At 41.4% G+C, this 20,236-nt stretch overlaps 1 protein-coding gene across 1 annotated transcript; it reads right to left on the bottom strand.

Moving 5' to 3' along the window:
• Nucleotides 1-10,296: 10,296 nt before the first annotated feature.
• LOC148033144 (glutaredoxin-C1-like) lies at nt 10,297-11,323 on the bottom strand. Its single transcript, XM_087682223.1, has one exon. The coding sequence runs from the start codon at nt 11,083-11,085 to the stop codon at nt 10,576-10,578; it is 510 nt and encodes a 169-aa protein (XP_087538349.1). The 5' UTR covers nt 11,086-11,323; the 3' UTR covers nt 10,297-10,575.
• Nucleotides 11,324-20,236: the final 8,913 nt, after the last annotated feature.

Genomic DNA, 20,236 nt, shown 5'->3' with positions numbered 1-20,236 from the left:
CCCAACTCCACTCTTAGATGGGTTCCCATGGATTTTTTGTATAGTTTGTGTGCCGGATCCAGCCATGCAAAGGTGATAAGTCGAGCCCTGGTGCATGTGGGGCAACATCTCCACGCTAGAGCAGTGCGCACCTCGTCACAGGACTACGTCACGATGGATCTCATTGAGAGGGATGCCGCCTTTGCCATATATGTTATGTGCACTGAGGTGCAAGAGGACAGTGACGAGGACATCGACGCACCCTCTCGGCCACTATTAGAGTACTTTGAGAGGGAGCCTGAGGAGATCACTCTCGATCTGAGTGTTGAGGCAGCACAGAGCTTGGCCATTGTGCACCCACCTCCCTGCCCTGATGAGATGCCCACGAGCGAAGAGCCACCCCTCTCTTCTCTCCATGCTATCACCATCGAGGGGGTGGAATATCTACTCATGCAGGATGTGCTAGAGTTGTTGGAGCTTAGGGAAGAAGAACTATACTGTATCATGGTGCGTGATGCACCTAGTGATTTCATAGATTTTGATTTACAGGATGCCCCACCACATGTTGATGAGGTGGCTCGTTATGATGGCACGAGCATCGATGACATCTCTGCCATTGTGAGCATCCAAGAGCAGATTGAGGATGCGGTGCCACAGTATCAAATCTCTGATGAGGAGTTCGAGCGGTTGCAGGAAAGCCTTTTTGGTCCTCGACCCGACTATGCAGTGCCTACCCAGGAGAGAGACGAGGGCAGCCCAGTGGCAGGAGCAGACCTGGATGCTCCATTACAGCGGCAGATAGATGATGCAGAGAAGGTAATGTTCTCGGTTTCTTATGAAACTTAACCAGTAGGGCCTCTAGGGCATCGGGAGCACACACATGTGTTTTTGTCGGGATCGGGCCCCCAGATGTGCCCTGGCCGGAGGCTCGCGTCTGGGGGCCTGAAACCAGTAGGGCCTCTAGGGCATCGGGAGCACACACATGTGTTTTTGTCGGGATCGGGCCCCCAGATGTGCCCTGGCCGGAGGCTCGCGTCTGGGGGCCTGAATCTGCAGACGCGAGCCTCCGGCCAGGGCACATCTGGGGGCCCGATCCCGACAAAAACACATGTGTGTGCTCCCGATGCCCTAGAGGCCCTACTGGTTAAGTTTCATATGAATATGATTTATATATCTTCAGCACACTCCATGCATAGTGAGTCTGATACTGAACTTGTGTGTTGCAGGGGATTGTCTATATAGATGAGTTTTCATCTAGGCAGGGTGGCCGATCTGGTAGCCAAGGAAGGGTGCAAGACTCGGCATTGAAGGAGTACGTTGGGCAGCTTGTCAACGACATTATTGTATTTCATAAGACATGCTCCCCTGCTTTTGCAGAGAACTTCTTGAAGTTGAGGGCACTAACAAAGGCTGGGCCCTTCAAGACCATCCCGACCAACTCCAGCCTGGAGAAAGTAGTGTTGCTTCGACGTTCGAAGCTTCTCTACTTATTCACGAGTACTAGGTCTGGCCCACTTTTCTCCATGGTGGCCCGTGGCATGGTTGTCGGTGTTGAAGACCCCACTGTCATTAGACAGGAACTATTGGGGCAAAATGTATTGTTGCCTATGATCAAGAATAGCTCTGACCATGGGGAGCCTAGCTCCAAGAAGCCTAGGAGAGAATAGATGTACTTATTGCCTACTGATATCGCATCACTGATGTACTGCACTTTGTGATCTTCTCTTCAAGTAATGAAAACTGATGTTTGTTGGATTCGCGTGCAATGTAGTTTGTGATACGTGTCATTTACTATTTTTTTTTACTTGAATGTTACGTTTATTTGTCGAATTTATATGTAACACGATTCGTACCCTAAATTTAATACACAGTGCTTTATCGAATTCGTGCGCAACATGTATTTGTTCGAACGCATGTAACGATAACTCAACGACGTAAATAAAATAAATATCAAGTGACTAAACAAAAATAAGACGCGCCAAAAACTTTGTATTTGTATTAATAACAATTTTACATGGGGTCCATTACAACCAAGGCTTTACAAAATGTCTTCAGAAGCTACATTCCATGTGCTTTTGAGTTTGTACACCTCTATCCTTGCTGACCTCCGCGAGGACTATCTTTCCATCGCCGAAAGAACCTGACTATCCGTAGATCCCTGTCGGTGACAGTGACCCTCCTTGCATGCACCGCTGCATAGACTGAGTCTCCAAATAAGTCGATGAGGTAGGCTTCAGCAGCTTCTTGTAGTGTGAGGAGGGCCTGGGCAGTCCAGCGATCCGGTTGTTTCGCGCATGATGTATCTGGAAACTGGTTCCTGTTGTTCCTGATCAGTATGCCCTCCATGATCTCTCGCACCAACTTCTGGAATGGAGCCTTCGGTATCAGGAGGTGAGTCGTCTTCTGGTAGTGGCGGATCTCGCGAAGAGCCACTGTGCCTGGCTTCCATCGACGCTTGCGATGCTGGCGTGGTGGTGGTGGTGGTGGAGCTAGAGGACGTGGCTGCCGTATGGAATTTCCAGGGGGTATCTCCGGGCCGCTTGCTTGGTGCGTACCATGTCTTCTAGGAGAGAGAACTCAGAACTCAAAAGTGAAATGTGTAAAATGAGGTGAAACTTTAAACTTATAGCCAAACTTTTCAAAAACCCTAAAATTTCAATTAATGAATCCACGCTTAGGAAAAATATCACCAGTGCTCCGATTCACATGAAATTTTACCTGTAGGCTCCTCAAGGACACATCAACCACCCAAAAAAATTTTGGCCCCAACAGAAGCCTCTGGATCACCTGTCCGGAGGCTCGCGTCTGGGGCCCTGAATCCCCAGATTCAGGTCCCCAGACGCGAGCCTCCGGACAGGTGACCCAGAGGCTTCTGATGGGGCCAAATTTTTAATATAAATGAGTTTTTCTAATGCCCAGCATGAGGGTGAAGTTTCACCAGATTCCGATTTATAAATTTGACGGTTCAATCTTTTTTTGAAAATGCGTTAACTGCATTATACTGCACTGATAATGTATTGTCAACCTCGCAACTGTAGATTAAATGTATTGATAATGAGTGTGCGCAACTGCAGATTAAATGTATTGTCAACCTCGCAATGCGAAACATTGGAAACTTAAAAATTGACAAAAAATAAATCATGGGTAAAATGGAATATCGCATCGAATATACTGTTGCCAAACCACTAAATATAGTAAGGATATAGTGCATCGGCCCATGTACAACTAATCACCGACATGTACGTGGTTGCACATTGAATTTATCCTCAACAAAACTACTTACAAAATTGGAAACTTGAAAATTCACACAATGCGAAACATGGTCAAAATAGAATATCACATATTGGATTTAGCATTGCGAAACTATGAAATACACGGTAGATAGTGCATCGCACCAAGTACAACTAGAGCTAGGAAAAATTTAGCTCCATTTTGCAGGCCACTACTATCAAATACTTGAAGGTCTACTGGAAAGATAACCCAAAACTAAGCTCCTTACAATCTACAACCAAACCTGAGCTAAAAACATAGATCCAATTACAAGGTAGCTTCTCAAAGCATATTGTTGACATTAAGATTAAATGCATCCTTATTATTGCGGATCCTGCGAACAAGAACCAGATCTATGGGCTTAATAGTGATATGTCGGGCATGAATGGCTAAAAGTTGACCATCACTCATTAGATCAATCAAGTAGCTTTCAACTGCTTCTTGGAGAGCAAGCAAGGCTTGGCTTGACCATCGCTCCACATTCCTTGCCTGGTTCCTCGAAAAGAACTTGTGATGATGCCCTGACTGTAGATCTTGCAGTATTTCTCGCACCAACCTGGAGAATGGTGCCTTAGGAATAATCAAGTCGGACTCTTCTGGAATTTCCTTATCTCGCGTAGCGCAGCTGTGCCTGGTCTCCATCTTCGCTTTTTATGTGTTGGAGGGCGTGTATTACGAGCTGGAGCAGTAGTGGGAGGTGGAGCAGCTGGAGCATGTGGACCACCATTTCTAGACAATGGCGAACCATCATTATCGACCATACTAGGGCCACCATTGTTGGCCACAGTAGCGCCACCATTATTGGTTGCAGTAGGGCCACCGTTATCGGTCACCAGGGGATCTTTGTCACTCACAGTACGCTCACTAGATTCAGAAGAGTGTTGAGCTCTTGCTCTCGCAGGCGCCTTTTTGATAGGAAGCTTGGAACATGCCATGGCTGTGATGATGAAGGATAGAAAGGTGGAGGGTAGAGTGGAGAGCAATGGGAAAAAATGAAAGGAGAGACGACTTAAATACGAAACTTTCAAACTTACTGTGGTGTAAATGAATTTTAAATTTATCATTTCATTTCATTTCTCCACCCCATCCCTACCTCTCTCTATCTCCTGACACCCCCCTCATGCCCCCCCTCTCTCTCTAGGCCAATGAATGTTCCAATGTTTAGAATTTTCATATCTTTGTCTTAGGATTTCAAAATCGACTTTTCATAATTAAAAAACAAAGTTCGAAATCGACTTTGAAAAATATAGTGACAAACCTTTGAAATTTTAAAGAAAATTTATAAGACATCTCATGTTAGAGATATGAGTATTGATGTGTCATATCCTTGGGACTTGTGCTCTCTTGTGGACTCTAAATGCATCAAAATTATTATCTTTATCTAGGTCTCCATTTTTTGCCATCTCTCTCTTGGGTTGCCAACCATTCTGCGTGCCGTTGTCTAGCTGTGCTGTTTTCATATCTTGCTTTTCTCACTTCATATATTGCCCTACTTATAGATTCTGCTTGAGATGTTTTAGACTTCTTTTCTTTTTCCTCGTATCGTATCTCTAGTCTCCTATACCACCATTGGAATAATTGCCTCATAGAATTGGAATCATTGATGCCACCTCCATGATCAGTTGCCTTTTGAAAAGCACAGCGAGCTTGCCAGTGAGATCTTTCCATGCCTTGAGTTGACCATATTGCCAAACTTCCTTGATCTGCAAAGTATGGACCATGTGCTTCAAGTATATGCTGCACAAGAAAAGAGATTAGGAACACAAAGTAATTCGAAATGATGATTTTTTTTTGCAATGGTGATAATACTGACCATGTAGTGTGTTATGCTATTTGTAGTCCATGCCTCCACCATGGACTTATGAAATTTAGCAGCTGTCTCTTTAAATGCATTGGCATCACCATCCATAAACCCCAACTTCTGTAAGAGAGCTGCTAATCTATCTAGGTGTATCCACACTTCTGCCTTCGCAATCCTCGTTCGTCCCCCATTGCTCCAATCTGAAACAGCAAGGTGCAACTTTTTCCATGCTTCGTACTTCTCTGGTTGTTTTACTAGTATATTGCCTTCCTCATCTCGAGGTGGAGATAAAAACTTCCTAGCCTTGGGTCCGCCAAAGCATGGTTTACAAGGAACATTTCCACTCTTCCCCGATTTTTTCTCGTCCTTTTTTATTTCTACTTGGCCTCCGTGCAATCCAACTTCAGAGAGGACTTGTTCTACCTTCTTGCATGTAGCATCAGATTCTGACACGGGCTGCATCTTGTATGCAAAGCATATATATTCATATACTAGCTTCTCAATTATTCTAACCAAACAATGCAATGTGCAAAAGTGAACCCTTGTTAGTGGTATTTCCAAAATAGGGCGCCAGTTTGGATCCACTGGAATTAGCATTCCATTTCTCATGACTTTCTGATCACGTGTCGGAGCACCCTGTTGTCCTGCCTTGGCAAGCCATTCTTTCTTTCCATCTTTCCCTTTCTTCCTAGTTTGCATGCAGTATATGCACGAAAATTTTACATTTGCTGCATTTGATAAACCAAACATACACTTCAATGTTTTTAAATCACCTGCAAGATGCCATTCAACTTGATAGTCCCCAAACCCCTCAACGTGTAAAACTGCTCCATTATTTTGCTGTTGAATAACACTGGGTATATTAGTGAGGTTAAAAAAAACTTTAAGTACTTCATGGTCCTCCTTTGGTACTTCAAATGCTGCAAGCCACCATATTTCATTCTCCGATTGTACACTGAAGTATAAAGGATGTTTTTCATCGATGTTGGGATCCAATGCTCGATTCATAAGTGTTATACTCACACGCTCAAGTTTTTGCCCCTTGATAATCTCACTCTCATCAAGTTTGAGGACAAACTTAAGCTTGCCTCTACATTCTTCCATAGACATATTGTAAAACTTGGCCATAGCAATCTGAACCCTACATATATCCAATACAAAGTTGTTGGATGCATTCAATACAAAGGCAACTTCTTTGGAACCATACTTCAATATGTGTGTGTGTTCCAGATGCGTAGGCTCACCAATTAGTTCTAAAACTTTCTCATTTAGTTGTTTTCGAGCCTTCTTTATGTGAAATGGTTTTGGCAGAGGCATTACTCGCTTAGTATTGAAGACTTGCTTAAAACCTGTATCCAATTGTTGATAGAGCATACTATATGACTCAGAACTCATTCGCACCTTGTCACATAATCCCTGAGCATCTGTAGCAGTAAACAAGTTGCTCACATCCCTAAGACGTTCACTAGCAACACCATCCACAATGTCCCTGAATTTACGATTTTCCAATGCATTTTTGACCATATTCTTGCTAAGGACTTTGGCAATAGTATCATTCTCTGCATGAGAAAACATATTTCTCATTGTAGTAGATTGAGCATATATCCGTCTATGATATTGTCCACTTCCTTTGGCTAATTGGCCAATTGGTTTAACGGATCGGATGCGCCGACGTGCCTCTTTGGTTTTTAAAGTGGGCCCAATCTCCAAAGTTTTTGTGAGCTTCCTCTCTATGTTTCGATTCTCCTTCTCCAAGTCATTGACTTTAGACTGTAACTCCATATTCTGCACGTGTGTAGCATGCATAGCATCTTCAATGACAGACATTGCTTGTTGTAGGTTCTGGTTCTCTCTATCCTATTCAGCCAATAATCTATCCTTTTCCATCAAAGACTGCATATTCCCTTGTAATCTTGTCTGCATATTTGTCAAGGTTTGATGAGCCCCTGCTAATCCTTGTGTGACAAGTCTGCATGTGTATCCATACAATCCTTCATTGCCTTCACAAGCAAACTTTACAAATGATGTAAGCCCTTCAAATTGTGGTGGCCTTCGAGTGAGTGGATCGGGTGGATAAATGCACCCATCAACCCAAAGGTCCACATTTTTTTTCCCTGCATTTCTTTCTTGTTGCATCCTGCATCTTATTGCATCATCTCTTTCCACAGTTCTTTTGAACATTGGTGCATATTCATCCTCCAATTGAAAGTGAATATCTCTCTTTCTCTTGGTACATCCTGCACCTGCATTCTGCAAAAAAAAAAGTATGCAGATGTTAACTTGGATTAACATTCAAATCCCAGAACTACACCCCTTTGATTCACTATATCTGTGTTTTTTTTTAAAACCCAGTTGGTTCTTGTCTCTTTCTCTTGCTTTCAGTCTTGATAGACCCTAATCAACCCCTAATCAGCCTGTAATCTTGGCTTTTAATCTACCTCTAATTAGCATCAAATCTTATCTTCTGTTCTATCCAAAATATTCTCTCTCTCTCTCTCTCTCTCTCTCTCTCTCTCTCTCTCTCTCTCTCTCTCTCTCTCTCTCTCTCTCTCTCAACAAAAATTCATCAAGGAAACCCTAAACACATTCATACTGAAGCTTGGCTAGTGGAAAACAATAACATCATCTTATCTTCTAACCTAATTTACTATCTGTCACTCTATCACTTATTTTCTTTGTTCATCTCACACAGTCCTCTCTGTCCCCCCCTTCTCCCCTCCTCTCTCTCTCTCTCTCCCCCTCTCTCTCTCTCTCTATGAATTGATGCTTAAGGACTGAACAAAAACTGTGAAGAATAATAACATCACAAAGATTTAAAAAATAAAGATACCTCCATTATCACTGGATTGCTTGTAGTATAGACTGTTGAAGACGGAGATTTCTTACTGCATATTTCTGAAGAGGAAGATGGCTTGTAGCAGGGTAGAGTGTGTTGTAGATAGAGATTCTTTGATTTCAACAAATGGTATCAAAACTACTCCTCAATGCTGCTTCAGAAGAACTCGTATGCAAGAAACCATATTCTGGAGGGAAAGAGAAGAATGCACAAAATTTGGGACAAAACTAGAGCTTTCTGAGGGAATGAAAAAATGCCCAGAAATAGGTATATACTTGTCCAAAAAAGATGAAAATTTACAAGGAAACTCTCGAGTCAAAAAGGTGTCTCTGGGTAAAAAATAATCTTAAAATATGATGTGTACGTCATTTTATATCGTTTTTTAACTTCCTCCCTTTTAAGATGCGAGAATGAGAATGATTGAAAAGTCATGAGGACACTAAAGAGGGCATTAAAGAGTCATGAGGGCATTAAAGAATGATTGGCTGCGTTTTTAGAAAAAATAGAATTGTATTTTTTTAGTTATGAGGATTTTGAGAAAAAGTGACCTTATCTTGCAGTTTGGGAATAAAATAATAGGTGAAATCTATTGAAAACACAAAAACGAGATTTGCTTGATTGTAGAAGATCTCTTTTTATAATATTATTTTGGAATCTCTTTTTAGAGAGAGAGGTGAGAGAAACCCCTTAAGGGGCAAAAAAGAGAGTCCATATTTTTCCTAATGTCAATTTATAATTGCTTTATAAAATATTGTTCGACATATGGGACCAAACCATGGAATCAAATTGAGACTTATAAGGCCCTAATTCAAAGCTTGGCATCTAGAGCCACTTTTTTGCCATAAAAGTGGGCCTCAAATGCTAGATTTCAAACCAAGTTTTTATAGGTATCATTCTAAATTTTAGACTGAGAGCTTATAGGCTTCATTTTGACCCAAGATTTTTTCATTGGCCTTAAAGTACTAGATATATGCCACAATCAATTTTGTTGCATGAAAATGTGTGTTACTTAGACGTCTTATCTTTTCTAGCTCACATCCTATTACTTCATCTCCTCATGAATCAATGAAGTATGCTTCTCAACAGAGGGATCCACAAATTACCTTGCGAGCCCTTTGTAATGCTTCAAACGTAGCATTGAGTATATAGTAATCTACCTTGGCCACGACAATTTACTCTTAGGTTGCTATAATAGTATTTGTGTAGCTCAAGTGAAGTTCCATTTGCTTGAATTGACCTTGATATTTCTACTAAGGATTAGGTTCTTGGGTCCCTCATTCAAAAAGGATTAGGTTCTTCAGTCCCTCATTCAAATATAATGCAAATTGCTTCCAAATCATATCTTCCTTTAACATCCAAAGGAGGGAGTGAACAATGCCTCTCTAAATTGTAGAATTCATTTGAAACCCATCCAATGTAGACAATGAACTCTCTAAACTTTAGACCCATCCAACGCCTTCTCTTGTACAAATGATATCCCAATTTTCTACTTGGCTTTGGTGATGTCATCAACATTCTTCCTAGAAATCGCAGTGCAAGCCCTTGCCCTTGCACGACAGCTTTTTCATCGCTCCTTATAGGACCGAAAATGTGCAACCATCTAGTCACTATCCTTGGGCTAGGACTCCAACAATTCATCTAACAATTACTTCCTTGAATGTTCTCATCTCCCATGAGGTGCACAGCCATCAGTCTAAATTCAAGGCAAACAAACCCCGGTTCCTTTCATCGTCAGAGTGACTGAGTACAAGAGTCGGCCTTTGTATCAAAGACTTCCACGTGGATGGAAGTAATACAATGTTGAACGCTTCTACCCTTAATCGGTTCGGCCCGAACCTTCAAGTAATACACAAGCTATGACAGCGGACCTTTACATTCGTGAAGACAAGAGACCTAATCCGTGAATTGAGAGTAAAATTTATGTGGCTCGCTTTTCTGGGAGTCAGAAAATATGTTTGCACCGATCATAAGATTCGACATTGACTCGGGACATGAACTTAAATCGCTGCAGCAGCTGCATCGTGATGTACTTGAGACGGATGCAAGATTATCAGCAAGAACAGCACTCAGAAATTCGATGAGAGATTGTGCTCAAACCAGAGGAACGACTCCGTAGTTTAGCTGTCGTATCTTTTACTTAAAGATCCGATTGCTCACTGCACTTTACTGTCCACCTTCGAGCACAACGATCTTAGCAAGCTAAAGAGGCAGATAAGACGTGAAACAGCGCAGTTGTTCATCGTGTCCAAAGAACCAGATTAAAAGAAACAGTACCACAAGCTAAGCACCAGGACGACCACAGACTGATTAGAGAGGAATGTGATATGATGAAGTAAGAATACTGTGCTACGACGTGCAATGATTAGAGGAGAGTCAGAAAAGTAGAATATGAGACATAACAATCGTGGCGGCATATTTATATTTCTTTATGACAAGGGATAGGTACAGTATGGAGGAAGAGAGACAAGCGTAAACAAAAAGAAGCAAGGAGAGGCAAGGCTTCGCCACCTCTCTCTACATTGACAAAACTGGGGCGAAGGCACGGTGGGAGAAAGAGGAAGGAGAAGTGCAAGAAAGGAAGGAGCGAAGTGCACGACAGGGCGAGGAGATGTCGGCCCCTGATTGGTTGGAAGGCAGGGTGCAGGCATGAGGTGTCGGATCCTGGTTGGTCGGTTGGAAGGGTTTGGGATCAGAGCCAAAGGGCGCCGGCCTCTTTGAGGAGGGGGACGAGGGCGCCGCTGATGTGGGTGGCCATGAGGGAGTCGAGGCCACCCACAAGCTTGCCGCCCACGAAGACGGCGGGCACGGCCGGGTCGCCCACCAGGCCCGCCAGAGCCACTTTGAGCTGCTGCCCGTCAATCTCCTCGTCCAGCTCATAGACAGTGGGGCTCACGCCCAGGCTGCAGAAGAGGCGTTTGACCACGTGGCACATGCAGCACGTGCTCACGCTGAACACCACCACCGCGTTCTCCGCCGCCAGCCGCTCGATGCGCTCCATTGGGGACGCCTCCGACTCCTCCGCCAGGTTCAGGGACGTGCTGACGTAGCACTGCATACTCCTCCCGAAGACCCTCCCCCTCTTCCTCGAGGAGACGACGTAGTGGCCGCGGCCTTCTCTCCTTCGGGCCCAGATGCTTCTGTATATGGCGGCGACTGCTACTTTGGTGGCAGCTCTGCGGCGGGCAGCTCTTCTAAGCATCCAAGGGGAAGGGGCCAGCTGGAGCTAGCGGAGTGTCAAATACAGGACGAGAAGAGAAGTCAGAGAGAGAGACTGTGGAAGAAGGAGGAGACTTGAGACTGTTACCAACAGTCTTCCCCGATGGCTGAGGCTGGCTCAGACGTAAGAAGGCCAGGATGTAGAGAGGCTTTATATAAGCGAATTTTTTTTAATATCGTGCGAGGGGTATGAGAAAAGAACACAAAGAGACAGTCTAGTACCGTCGCAGTCCTTGAGCTTTGGGGTTAAAAAACATTCTTAGGGTGTGGGGGGGAGAGAGAGAGAGAGGAACTGGAGATAGAGAGCTATGAAAGATGCAGCATTTAAAAAGCACGCGGGCGCATGTCTCGAGGAGTGGGAAGGGAAGGCGGGCGTTGCTCACGTTGGGCACGCCCCTTCTCCTCTTCTCTCTCGCTCTCTCTCCCAACTCGCCCATTCTCTCTCTCTCCTCTAGCCCCCCACCCCCTTCCTACTCTCTACGCAATGAGTACACTGCACCACCGCCCACCAAACGCACCCCCTTGAAAGAACGCACCCTACCAAATCTGTTACCTTACGTCCTGAATACTCTTTCAACTCTGCCTTTTACCTTACGCTATCCGTTTATCCGCCCCCACTCGTCGATACTAATCAAGATTAGAGCCTGCTTACTTTAGTCCAATCATTCTTCCTCAAGCTTCCTAGAAGTTCCTACTATAACGAATCATCGTGTCTCTCAAGCCCTACCTTGGGATTGAGAAAGCATGTGCCAAAATACCATGATTCACACCACACAACATTCACGAAAATAGCATTTTCGATCCCAAACTAATGAGCGGGCTTCGATTGCAACCAACCAGAAATAGCCCAATTGGTTCACTAGTGCGAGAGCAGATGTTCAAAACCCATAGTTGGTCACTTCCATGGTATTATCCTTCAAGGTGCTATACGTTTGATCTCCAAAATCCACATCCAATCAAACACATTTGTTAATTCAGTAGTTAAAAATAATGGGGATGTTCTATTTAGATTTAGAATGCTTTTTTAAAAAAATTCATGATCTATTTTGCATTAGTGCTCTGCTTTTTGTGAACATTGATGTGAGCAAATAATGTCAAATGTATTTTGTTCTCGCAACATGTAAGTTCTTTGTTTGCATATAGCTATAACAACCAAAAAAGGCCAGTCATATGTGCTCCATTGATTTTGTTTTTTGGCTACTACTCATGAATTGGCCCCTAGCTACCAAGGGAAAAATATTAACATGCTTGGATCATCAACAGAACATGATTGACCTCGCAAAATGTGCTCACAACATTCTACAAAAGCCAAAACCTTGTCTTCTACTCTTTAGAAATATTATGTAGTTATTAGAATGGAAACCACTAACATGCATCCATGAAGAAAGGGGCTTCTAGGTATAGCAGTACATCCCTCACAACAAGCTTTTACACACCAAAATGAGTGATCACATAAACATTTGGTTGTTCTTTCTCCCAAATCTCTACCATGCTAATAGACAGCATCATAGCTTTACCAACTATGTCATCTATTTCCACAATTTCTACCATGCTAACAAAGGGAATTGGAGCTTTACCTTTATGGGTTTTGTTCTTCTCGTTCTAGGAGAACTCTATTCGCAAAGTGACCTTCTTTCATTCAAATTTAGCAAATTCTAGCATTGGTCAAAACATGTGGCCACCTCAACCACAGATGTGGTATCATTGATCTCATGGAAGGCATGCTTGTTAGGTGAATCTTCACTAAGGTTTTGAATGTAGGACACAATATCCACTTGCCTAAATCTTGTGAGCCAAGGGGACAATCAGCGCCTATTTTAGCCACTATGATGATGAGAAATGGTGTTATGGTTTGAGCCACTAGAAATCTCACACCATCTTTGATGTAATCCACATTTAGCAACCAGTTGATCAAGATTGTTACCCTTTCCACACTAAAAGTGTGTACATCACAAGGTCGTAGTCTTATTTGGGTGGGGGCCCTTTCCGAGGCCCTTCCTTTCTACTTTGTCTTAGAAGGCTTTTATATCAATTCCACTTTCAATTTCTGGTTCTCACTATTTTTTTCTTATTTAAAGATACTACTAGTTGAATCCTCATCTCCACATGCTTAGTTTTCCCAGTCTTCTTGCTCTTTCTTTCGAGATTGAAGCTATTTAAAATGTGATCCACTCTTGTTGATCCATCAAATGATATTACTTAGTGGAATGGTGAATGAATCAATGGTAGGCATAGTTGTTTGAAGATGGTTCAAACACTCAATAAAGAATGGATTTAGTACCTCATAGGCCACTTGTAAACTAAGGGAAATTCGATGTAACAAAATATAGAATGCTACAACATAGTTTTTTGCATCCTTCTTTCCTTGCTCTTGAGCTCTCAACCTCTTCGAAATTAGTGGGACATATATTTCCTTTCAAAACCAACAGAGGAAATCAATCTTTATTGCCTACTAGTAACTTGAAATTAGTCCATGGGGTACTATATAGGTCAAGCACGTGGTTTGCCAAGCAAGTATAGATTGAAATATATCCTCTTACTAGCAACCATTTAGTGGCCCAAGGTGAAGTAACAAAAACTTTTTCAAGTTACTTAATAAGTGATCTGGGGGCATCATCCTTGTGGTATTTGACTTGAACGCCATCCATGGGGTTTGGGTAGGGATATTATAGAAAGAGCCAATGGGCACACCGCTTGGAGTAGTAAGGCCAATGGGGAAAAGTGGGTGATGATGCATGCAAATAGATCACTTGGCTATGTGGTACAATGGAGAGGAAAACAAAGTTTTTACCTAAGTTGCCTATCGTGGTGTGCTAGAACAATACATTACCCAAAATCTATTAGAACACCCTTAGCCATTTGATTAGTATAGCAAAAATAAGATGGATTATAAGGACACAACCACTGCACATAGATGAGGTAGGGAATTACCAAATGTCATTCTTGACCTCAACATCCTTTCCCTTGTGTTGATTAAACATTTAACAAACAAGTAGGATTGATAGTCTATCTAGAAACATGAGTGTTGAGACTCTAGTAGGATGGAAAAACAACAACTTATTATAATAGATAATGAAGCTCCAAACACTACATCACATAATTTCTATAGTATTTGCATCTATTTGGCTCTTTCAATCCAAAGATAGCTCGGTGCCACACATCACAAAAATGCAACCACATAGCTATTGTGGGGAATCCTCAATTCCAAATTAGCTCAACATAGGGATACATATTGTAAAAAACAATTACATTAACATTTGTAGATGAAGATGAACCATAAGGCAACAATAACACATTACCCTATCAATGCCACACATTTCAAGTACAATATCACACAAATGCAATGTGGAAGGGCAACGATCTATTCCAATGACAACATTAGTCAAATATCTTCTACAATACTCCAAACACATAGGTAAGGTAGGGAATTAGGATGCACCTTGTACCTTGCGACCATGTGAATATCTTGGTGGGGAACATATCTATTGCATAAGCAATGAGTAGTTAGATAGATGCAAAATGTTAAAAGTATCAAGAATAAGAACATAACAACAATCCATAAGAATTAAATATAATGTTTACTCTAAGTTTTAGCAAGCAGGTCTAGGCCTCATGCCCAGAATTTGCCTTTGGGAGTGCCCTATGAAACATTATCTTATTTTGCTCTAGTTGTTCAAAATTTATACATTGTGCAGTCATGTATATTTCTCCCAAACCATCATGGTTGACTCTTATAAAAGTTTATATTTTCATGAAGGCATATGTATGTTTAGGTCACAATGCTATATACCTTAACTTCTAGGTTGATAAATTTCACCAAACATACCAAGTAAAGCATGAATTAATGTAGAAAGAGAGGAAATTGATTCTTTCATTTTGGTACTTTCTATCTTTGAGTACTATTCTCCTACTTGTGGGATGTAAGGAGAGTTGGAAAGGCTAAATCCAACATCCATTAAGGGTGTGAGAGAGATATTTAGGTGGACGGGTGGGATCATTAATTTGCTAAGCACAAGAGATCAATCCGTGCTTCGGATGAGAAATGAAATTAAAAATCCTTTATTTGCTCAAACAAAGCAAGGATTTGATTGAGTAATCATATGGGAAGAGTTGACAAACATATCAAATATAGAAGACTTCCAAATCTTAAGGTGAGGAGGCCAATTTGATGACATCATAGTGACCATTGAACCTTTGTATTTGCATTTTTCTTTAGTGCAAAACTTTTGTTGTAAAGCCCAAGGGTTGTACCCTACTCATGGAAAAGCATTGTCAATATAATTTCCTACTATGGGACTTTCTTAGGGTTCTGATGTAAACTTTATGTGATAATTGCCCATTGAAAACCTAATTAGATACTCTAGCTTGTTGTCAAGCTTCCATGTTTTTTCATTGGCATCATTGTGTCAGATGTTGTAGTCTTTTAATTTCCATAAACTAGTTTCCAAAGCATTTTTTGACCTCCTTCTCTAGTGATCGATAGGGTCCATCCTAGGGCCTCACAAAAATGCATGGACAACTCATAAGCAAAGAACCTATGCTATTCAAAAAATAAGAAAAAGTGGATAGTGAGTGTAGCAAATGCAATTAAGGAAACCAAATTCAACTTAGCTATGTGTATTAAAATTTTGATGCTTCCCACATGAAAGAATGATTTTCATTAGTCCCCTTTAGTACATTGGCAAGAAACCACCACCCTATATGAAATAGATATGACATGAACAAGTCAACAATTTTGTATGTGTTTCTACTATGGTTGAGCTTTGTACATTGACACTTAAGTTTTACCAAATGGTAGACCCCATAATTATAAAGACTAGAGATAAGAAAGAATGCAAGATAAGGGAGATAGACATATATATATATATATATATATATATATATATATATATATAGAAGGCCAAGGAAGTCATATTGCACCACATTAGTAAATGCATTGATTGATAAACAAAGTTGCACACATTAGAAAGTACTTCGATTGATAAATAGAGTATCACCTTCTATTTACTCAATTTTCATTGTGAAGGTTGGAGTTCTAGTTTAAGATAGTTGTTCACATGCATCACTTAGATTCGTGCATAGGTCCAATAATGCGTGACATGGTTCTCGTCAATCTAACGACATGACACAGATAGGCAAAATCTACTTGCATTAGACATGGACATTAAGGATATCAACATGTGGGAGAAAATGATGATTATCATATTCGTGCCTCAAGAAACTTGACAACCAAATCAATACCTTCAAACTCAAGGGGTTCATAATATGTAAACCCTTGCTATCATGTGTGTTGAAGGCCTAATTGAAAAACCCCTTATTTGTAAATTTATCATGAATAAAGCACACCACTTTCTTAATGAACCTATAAATATCCCCATTAAACACTACCCTTTTGTATGTAAAATTGATCTTGAAAATGGATTACGAAAATCCCTTCTTTTGAACCTATGTGATAGACCTACATATTAGTGACCCTCCCCCCAACCCCCAATCTTTTACTGGGAGAAGTAATAAAATGCAAGTGAATTTCACTTGTGTGAGCCTACTTGGTTGTGAAAAACATTCATGTGCCCAGTATGGGTTTACTTTTACTTCATGATATTTGAGACTACAACCAATCAATTGAGTGCCCCCTATTGAGAGCCATGACACATGTAAGTCAATGAACTTGCATGTGTTGGTTTACTAGCTAAAAAGTTCATTGTTCACACATAGGTCACAATGTGGTGCATTTTTGTGGACCCCATTGATTTTTAGAGGTGGGAGGAGAAGAGAGAATTGATATAAGCAAGAAGACTAGTTTACACAAATTGACTCTTGCCATGTCAATATGCACTTGACATAGTGACCATAATATCCTCTCAAAGGAGGGCACTACAACAACTCTAGTAAACACTCAAAAACATTAAAGTCAATATTTACTTTTGTGGACAAGGATTAATCGTACATCTAGGTGGACTTGCACGAGTAGGATCAATGTGTGCCTATCATGACTCTAAGGGGAACTCCACTAACTTGCCCAAGTTGATGCCACATGGTTGTAAGTGGTTGGTTTTTCAATGTCTCTCTCCTTGTTGAGCTTGATTCTTTCTCTTCCTCAATGATTGTGTGCTTATAGGGCCTACACAATGCAACCTATGTGTGACCATAAACTTGCTATTATTTGTTTGTATGGACAATGATGTATATTTGAGTGGACTTGTGTGAGTCAAATTGGCTTGTGTTTCTAAGGGGTACTCCATGAGCTTGCTCATAGTTGATGTGGCTATCGACAATTGGGCATTTCACATCTCTCTCCTTTATTGGGCTTGATTCTCTCTCCTTAATGATTGTTTTCCAATAAGGTCCACATAGTGTGGCCTATGCATAACCAACTCACACACTAGTGTGTGTCATGATGATATCACTGCTCTTGGTGTACTCGATGAAGTTGGCCATTCAAGGCATAAGGTTCTTTGTACAACTAGCATATTTTCTCGCACCTCCACACCCTCAAATCTAGTTGGTTTCACCATAAGATGACTTACATGTGGACAACATACTCTCAACATCCCTGGGTAATTTACTATCTGTAGACTTTCTATATCACATGCATTCAAAGGCTATTTATAAATGTCCTTATCTGTGAATTTTCCTTTAATAAAACATAACCCTTTTCTATTCAACATGTAAGTAACCCCTTTATATGGGACCCTTTTGTATGTAAAAAAACTGTGTTAAATGGTATTTTTAAAATCCCTTATATTGAACCCACACAATACATACATATATTTATGACTAACCTCCTCAGGATCACATCTTAGAGGCCTGTCATGTGTAGGGGCTATGAGGCTAACACGGCTATCTATGAGGATAAGGCTTCCCTCACAAAGAGTGTAAGTACTCTTGTAGCGTTAGTTGGGGTAGACATTTATGAGATTATTGATTGGCTAGAGCTCATCATCATGATAGAGTTGAAGCACTTGTATCCCACAAGGACTAACGAGAGGCCTCAAGTTCCTTAACCCTATTAATATTGCACTAATACTCTCTTTTGAGGGGGTGTTGTTGGTAGGGGAATATGGGGGTTACGATAACCCTAGTCCCCCCTCCCCCCTCCCCCCTCCCCCCTCCCCCCTCCCCCCCCCCCCCCCACAAAAAAAAAAACAAAACAAAACAAAAAGGGTGTGGCCCAAGGACTAGTGGAGGGAGTAGAATTCACTCATGCCACTAACCCTAGGTGCAATCAGGCCCTAAGTTTGTGTGATTGTGTGTGTGTCTAGGCTCTAGGGTCCATGCCATACCTTAGTTGAAAGACTTCAACAAGCAAAAGGGAGTATGAAATAACCAAGGCCACCCACACATTGACTATGCAAGGACCCCATTTGTGCCAATAAAGAGAGTGTGTGTGTTTGAGGTGAGAGAGAACAATTTATAAGAGAGAGAAAAAGGTATTCAACATGATTTCCACCAATCAATGATTGCCAAGCCTTTGGACTTCTCAAAGGTCATGGACTATGGGCATCTTTAAAGATACTCCATAAACTCCCTAAAGTTCTAACACAAAGGTAACACCGATCAAATTAATGAGCCACACACTATTAAACTAGACTATGTAAACTGATGGGTGAAATTTACTTAGGCGTGGCTCGGCTCTAAGAGGCATGTATGGCTTTGATGAGGCATGTGGTAAGAGGAACTGGGAAGAGCCGAATGTGACCCTAAGCCTTAAGGTAAAAGCCTAAAGGCTCTGGCAAGGAGGTTGAGAGCCGAGAGTATCCAAAAATCCTACATGGCATGTGATACTAGATTGTATCGTTTTCACATGCAGGTAAAGATTCCTCGGCGGAACTGGCGACCCGCGGGCCGCGAGAGACTGCCTTCTAAGTTCTTTTGGTACGTCCACATGTGAAAATGAGACGCCTCGAACGCGTGTAAACAAGACCGGGGGGGCAATTTAAATAATAGAAACGCTTTCCTCCCCGCAAAAGTAAAAGAAATGATTATAAAATGGAATTTCAGTTGTGCGAATTTCGAAATCCATTTTGTCAAAGAGACTTTTAGTCCTTTACGTAACGCTTTTAAATGTGAGGATCTTCCTCTGGGGCGGCACAGTACTTCAGCCGCGGCCCGCGGCCCCACTCGCTTCACACCCACACACACATACACTATTATTTTATTAGTAATCTCTCGAGAGACCCTCTCTCTCTCTCTCTCTCGAGTCTCAAGACTCTCTCTCCCCCCTCTCTCTAGATATGCGGCCTTTGTCCCTAGCGGTACCTCGGTATTTCAATGTTGAATGACCAGTTGAATTTTGGCTTCACATCATCGGATCCCCGCTCCCATCATCACACACCTATATGTCCATGATGCGTTTGTCCGTTCTTAAGGGAGGGCTGATTTCACACAATGCTCACTCCTCGGCATAATAAGAGGGATTTCCCACGGTGAGTTTCATCACTTCAAAACCATAGTTCTCTTCCTCCCCACGAAGCATTTTTGTAAATCTATTTCTCTCTCACCGCTTTGGAACAAGAAATTTGACATATTCATAATCTAAATATCTCAGAGCATGGGAAGGTAACAACAAAACGAAGGCGTTGTTTCCAAACAAAACTGCATCAATCACACAACACGTGCAGGAAGATGCTCTAACTCAATTTGTGGCATAACCTTTGATTGCAAAAGATGATAAATCCAAGCTTTACTACAAGGTAGAATTGTATTACGGAAGAGAAGCAAGATAACTACAACACTAAGAAATGTATCAAGGCAAAAGCCTACGAACTGAGCCTAAAAAATCCAGTTGGAATGACTTTAGTTTTCTAAGATGATAATCAATTGTGATTGTAGAATATCAACTCTCCTTATATTAGGAATAGAGTTCACATCATGACCAAAGATGTAAAAATTTCTACAAGACAAGTTGAGTTGGAAGGGGCTTTTTCTAAGGGAACCTTAGGTCTCACCTTAAAACTTTAGATCTAGTTTAGAGTTAAATTTCTTTAGTCTATTAGGAATAAAATAAATAAATCAATGTTTTAACTAGATGTTCCATTAGTATTCCATTAGTCTATTAGGAATAAAATAAATAAATCAATGTTTTAGCTAGATGTTCCATTAGTGTTCTTGAACTAAAATAATCTATCTTTGCA

This window comes from Lygodium microphyllum, chromosome 7 (assembly GCF_053477565.2).
Source record: "Lygodium microphyllum isolate KBCC chromosome 7, Lygodium_microphyllum_v1.1.10, whole genome shotgun sequence".
NCBI lineage: Eukaryota > Viridiplantae > Streptophyta > Polypodiopsida > Schizaeales > Lygodiaceae > Lygodium > Lygodium microphyllum.
The sequence above is the reverse complement of the archived record's forward strand: the minus strand, read 5'-3'. Positions and strand labels throughout refer to the sequence as shown.

Bases quoted from the DNA above. Each gene is read 5' to 3' on its own strand.
- LOC148033144 (XM_087682223.1), bottom strand. From the start codon at position 11,085: ATGCTTAGAAGAGCTGCCCGCCGCAGAGCTGCCACCAAAGTAGCAGTC.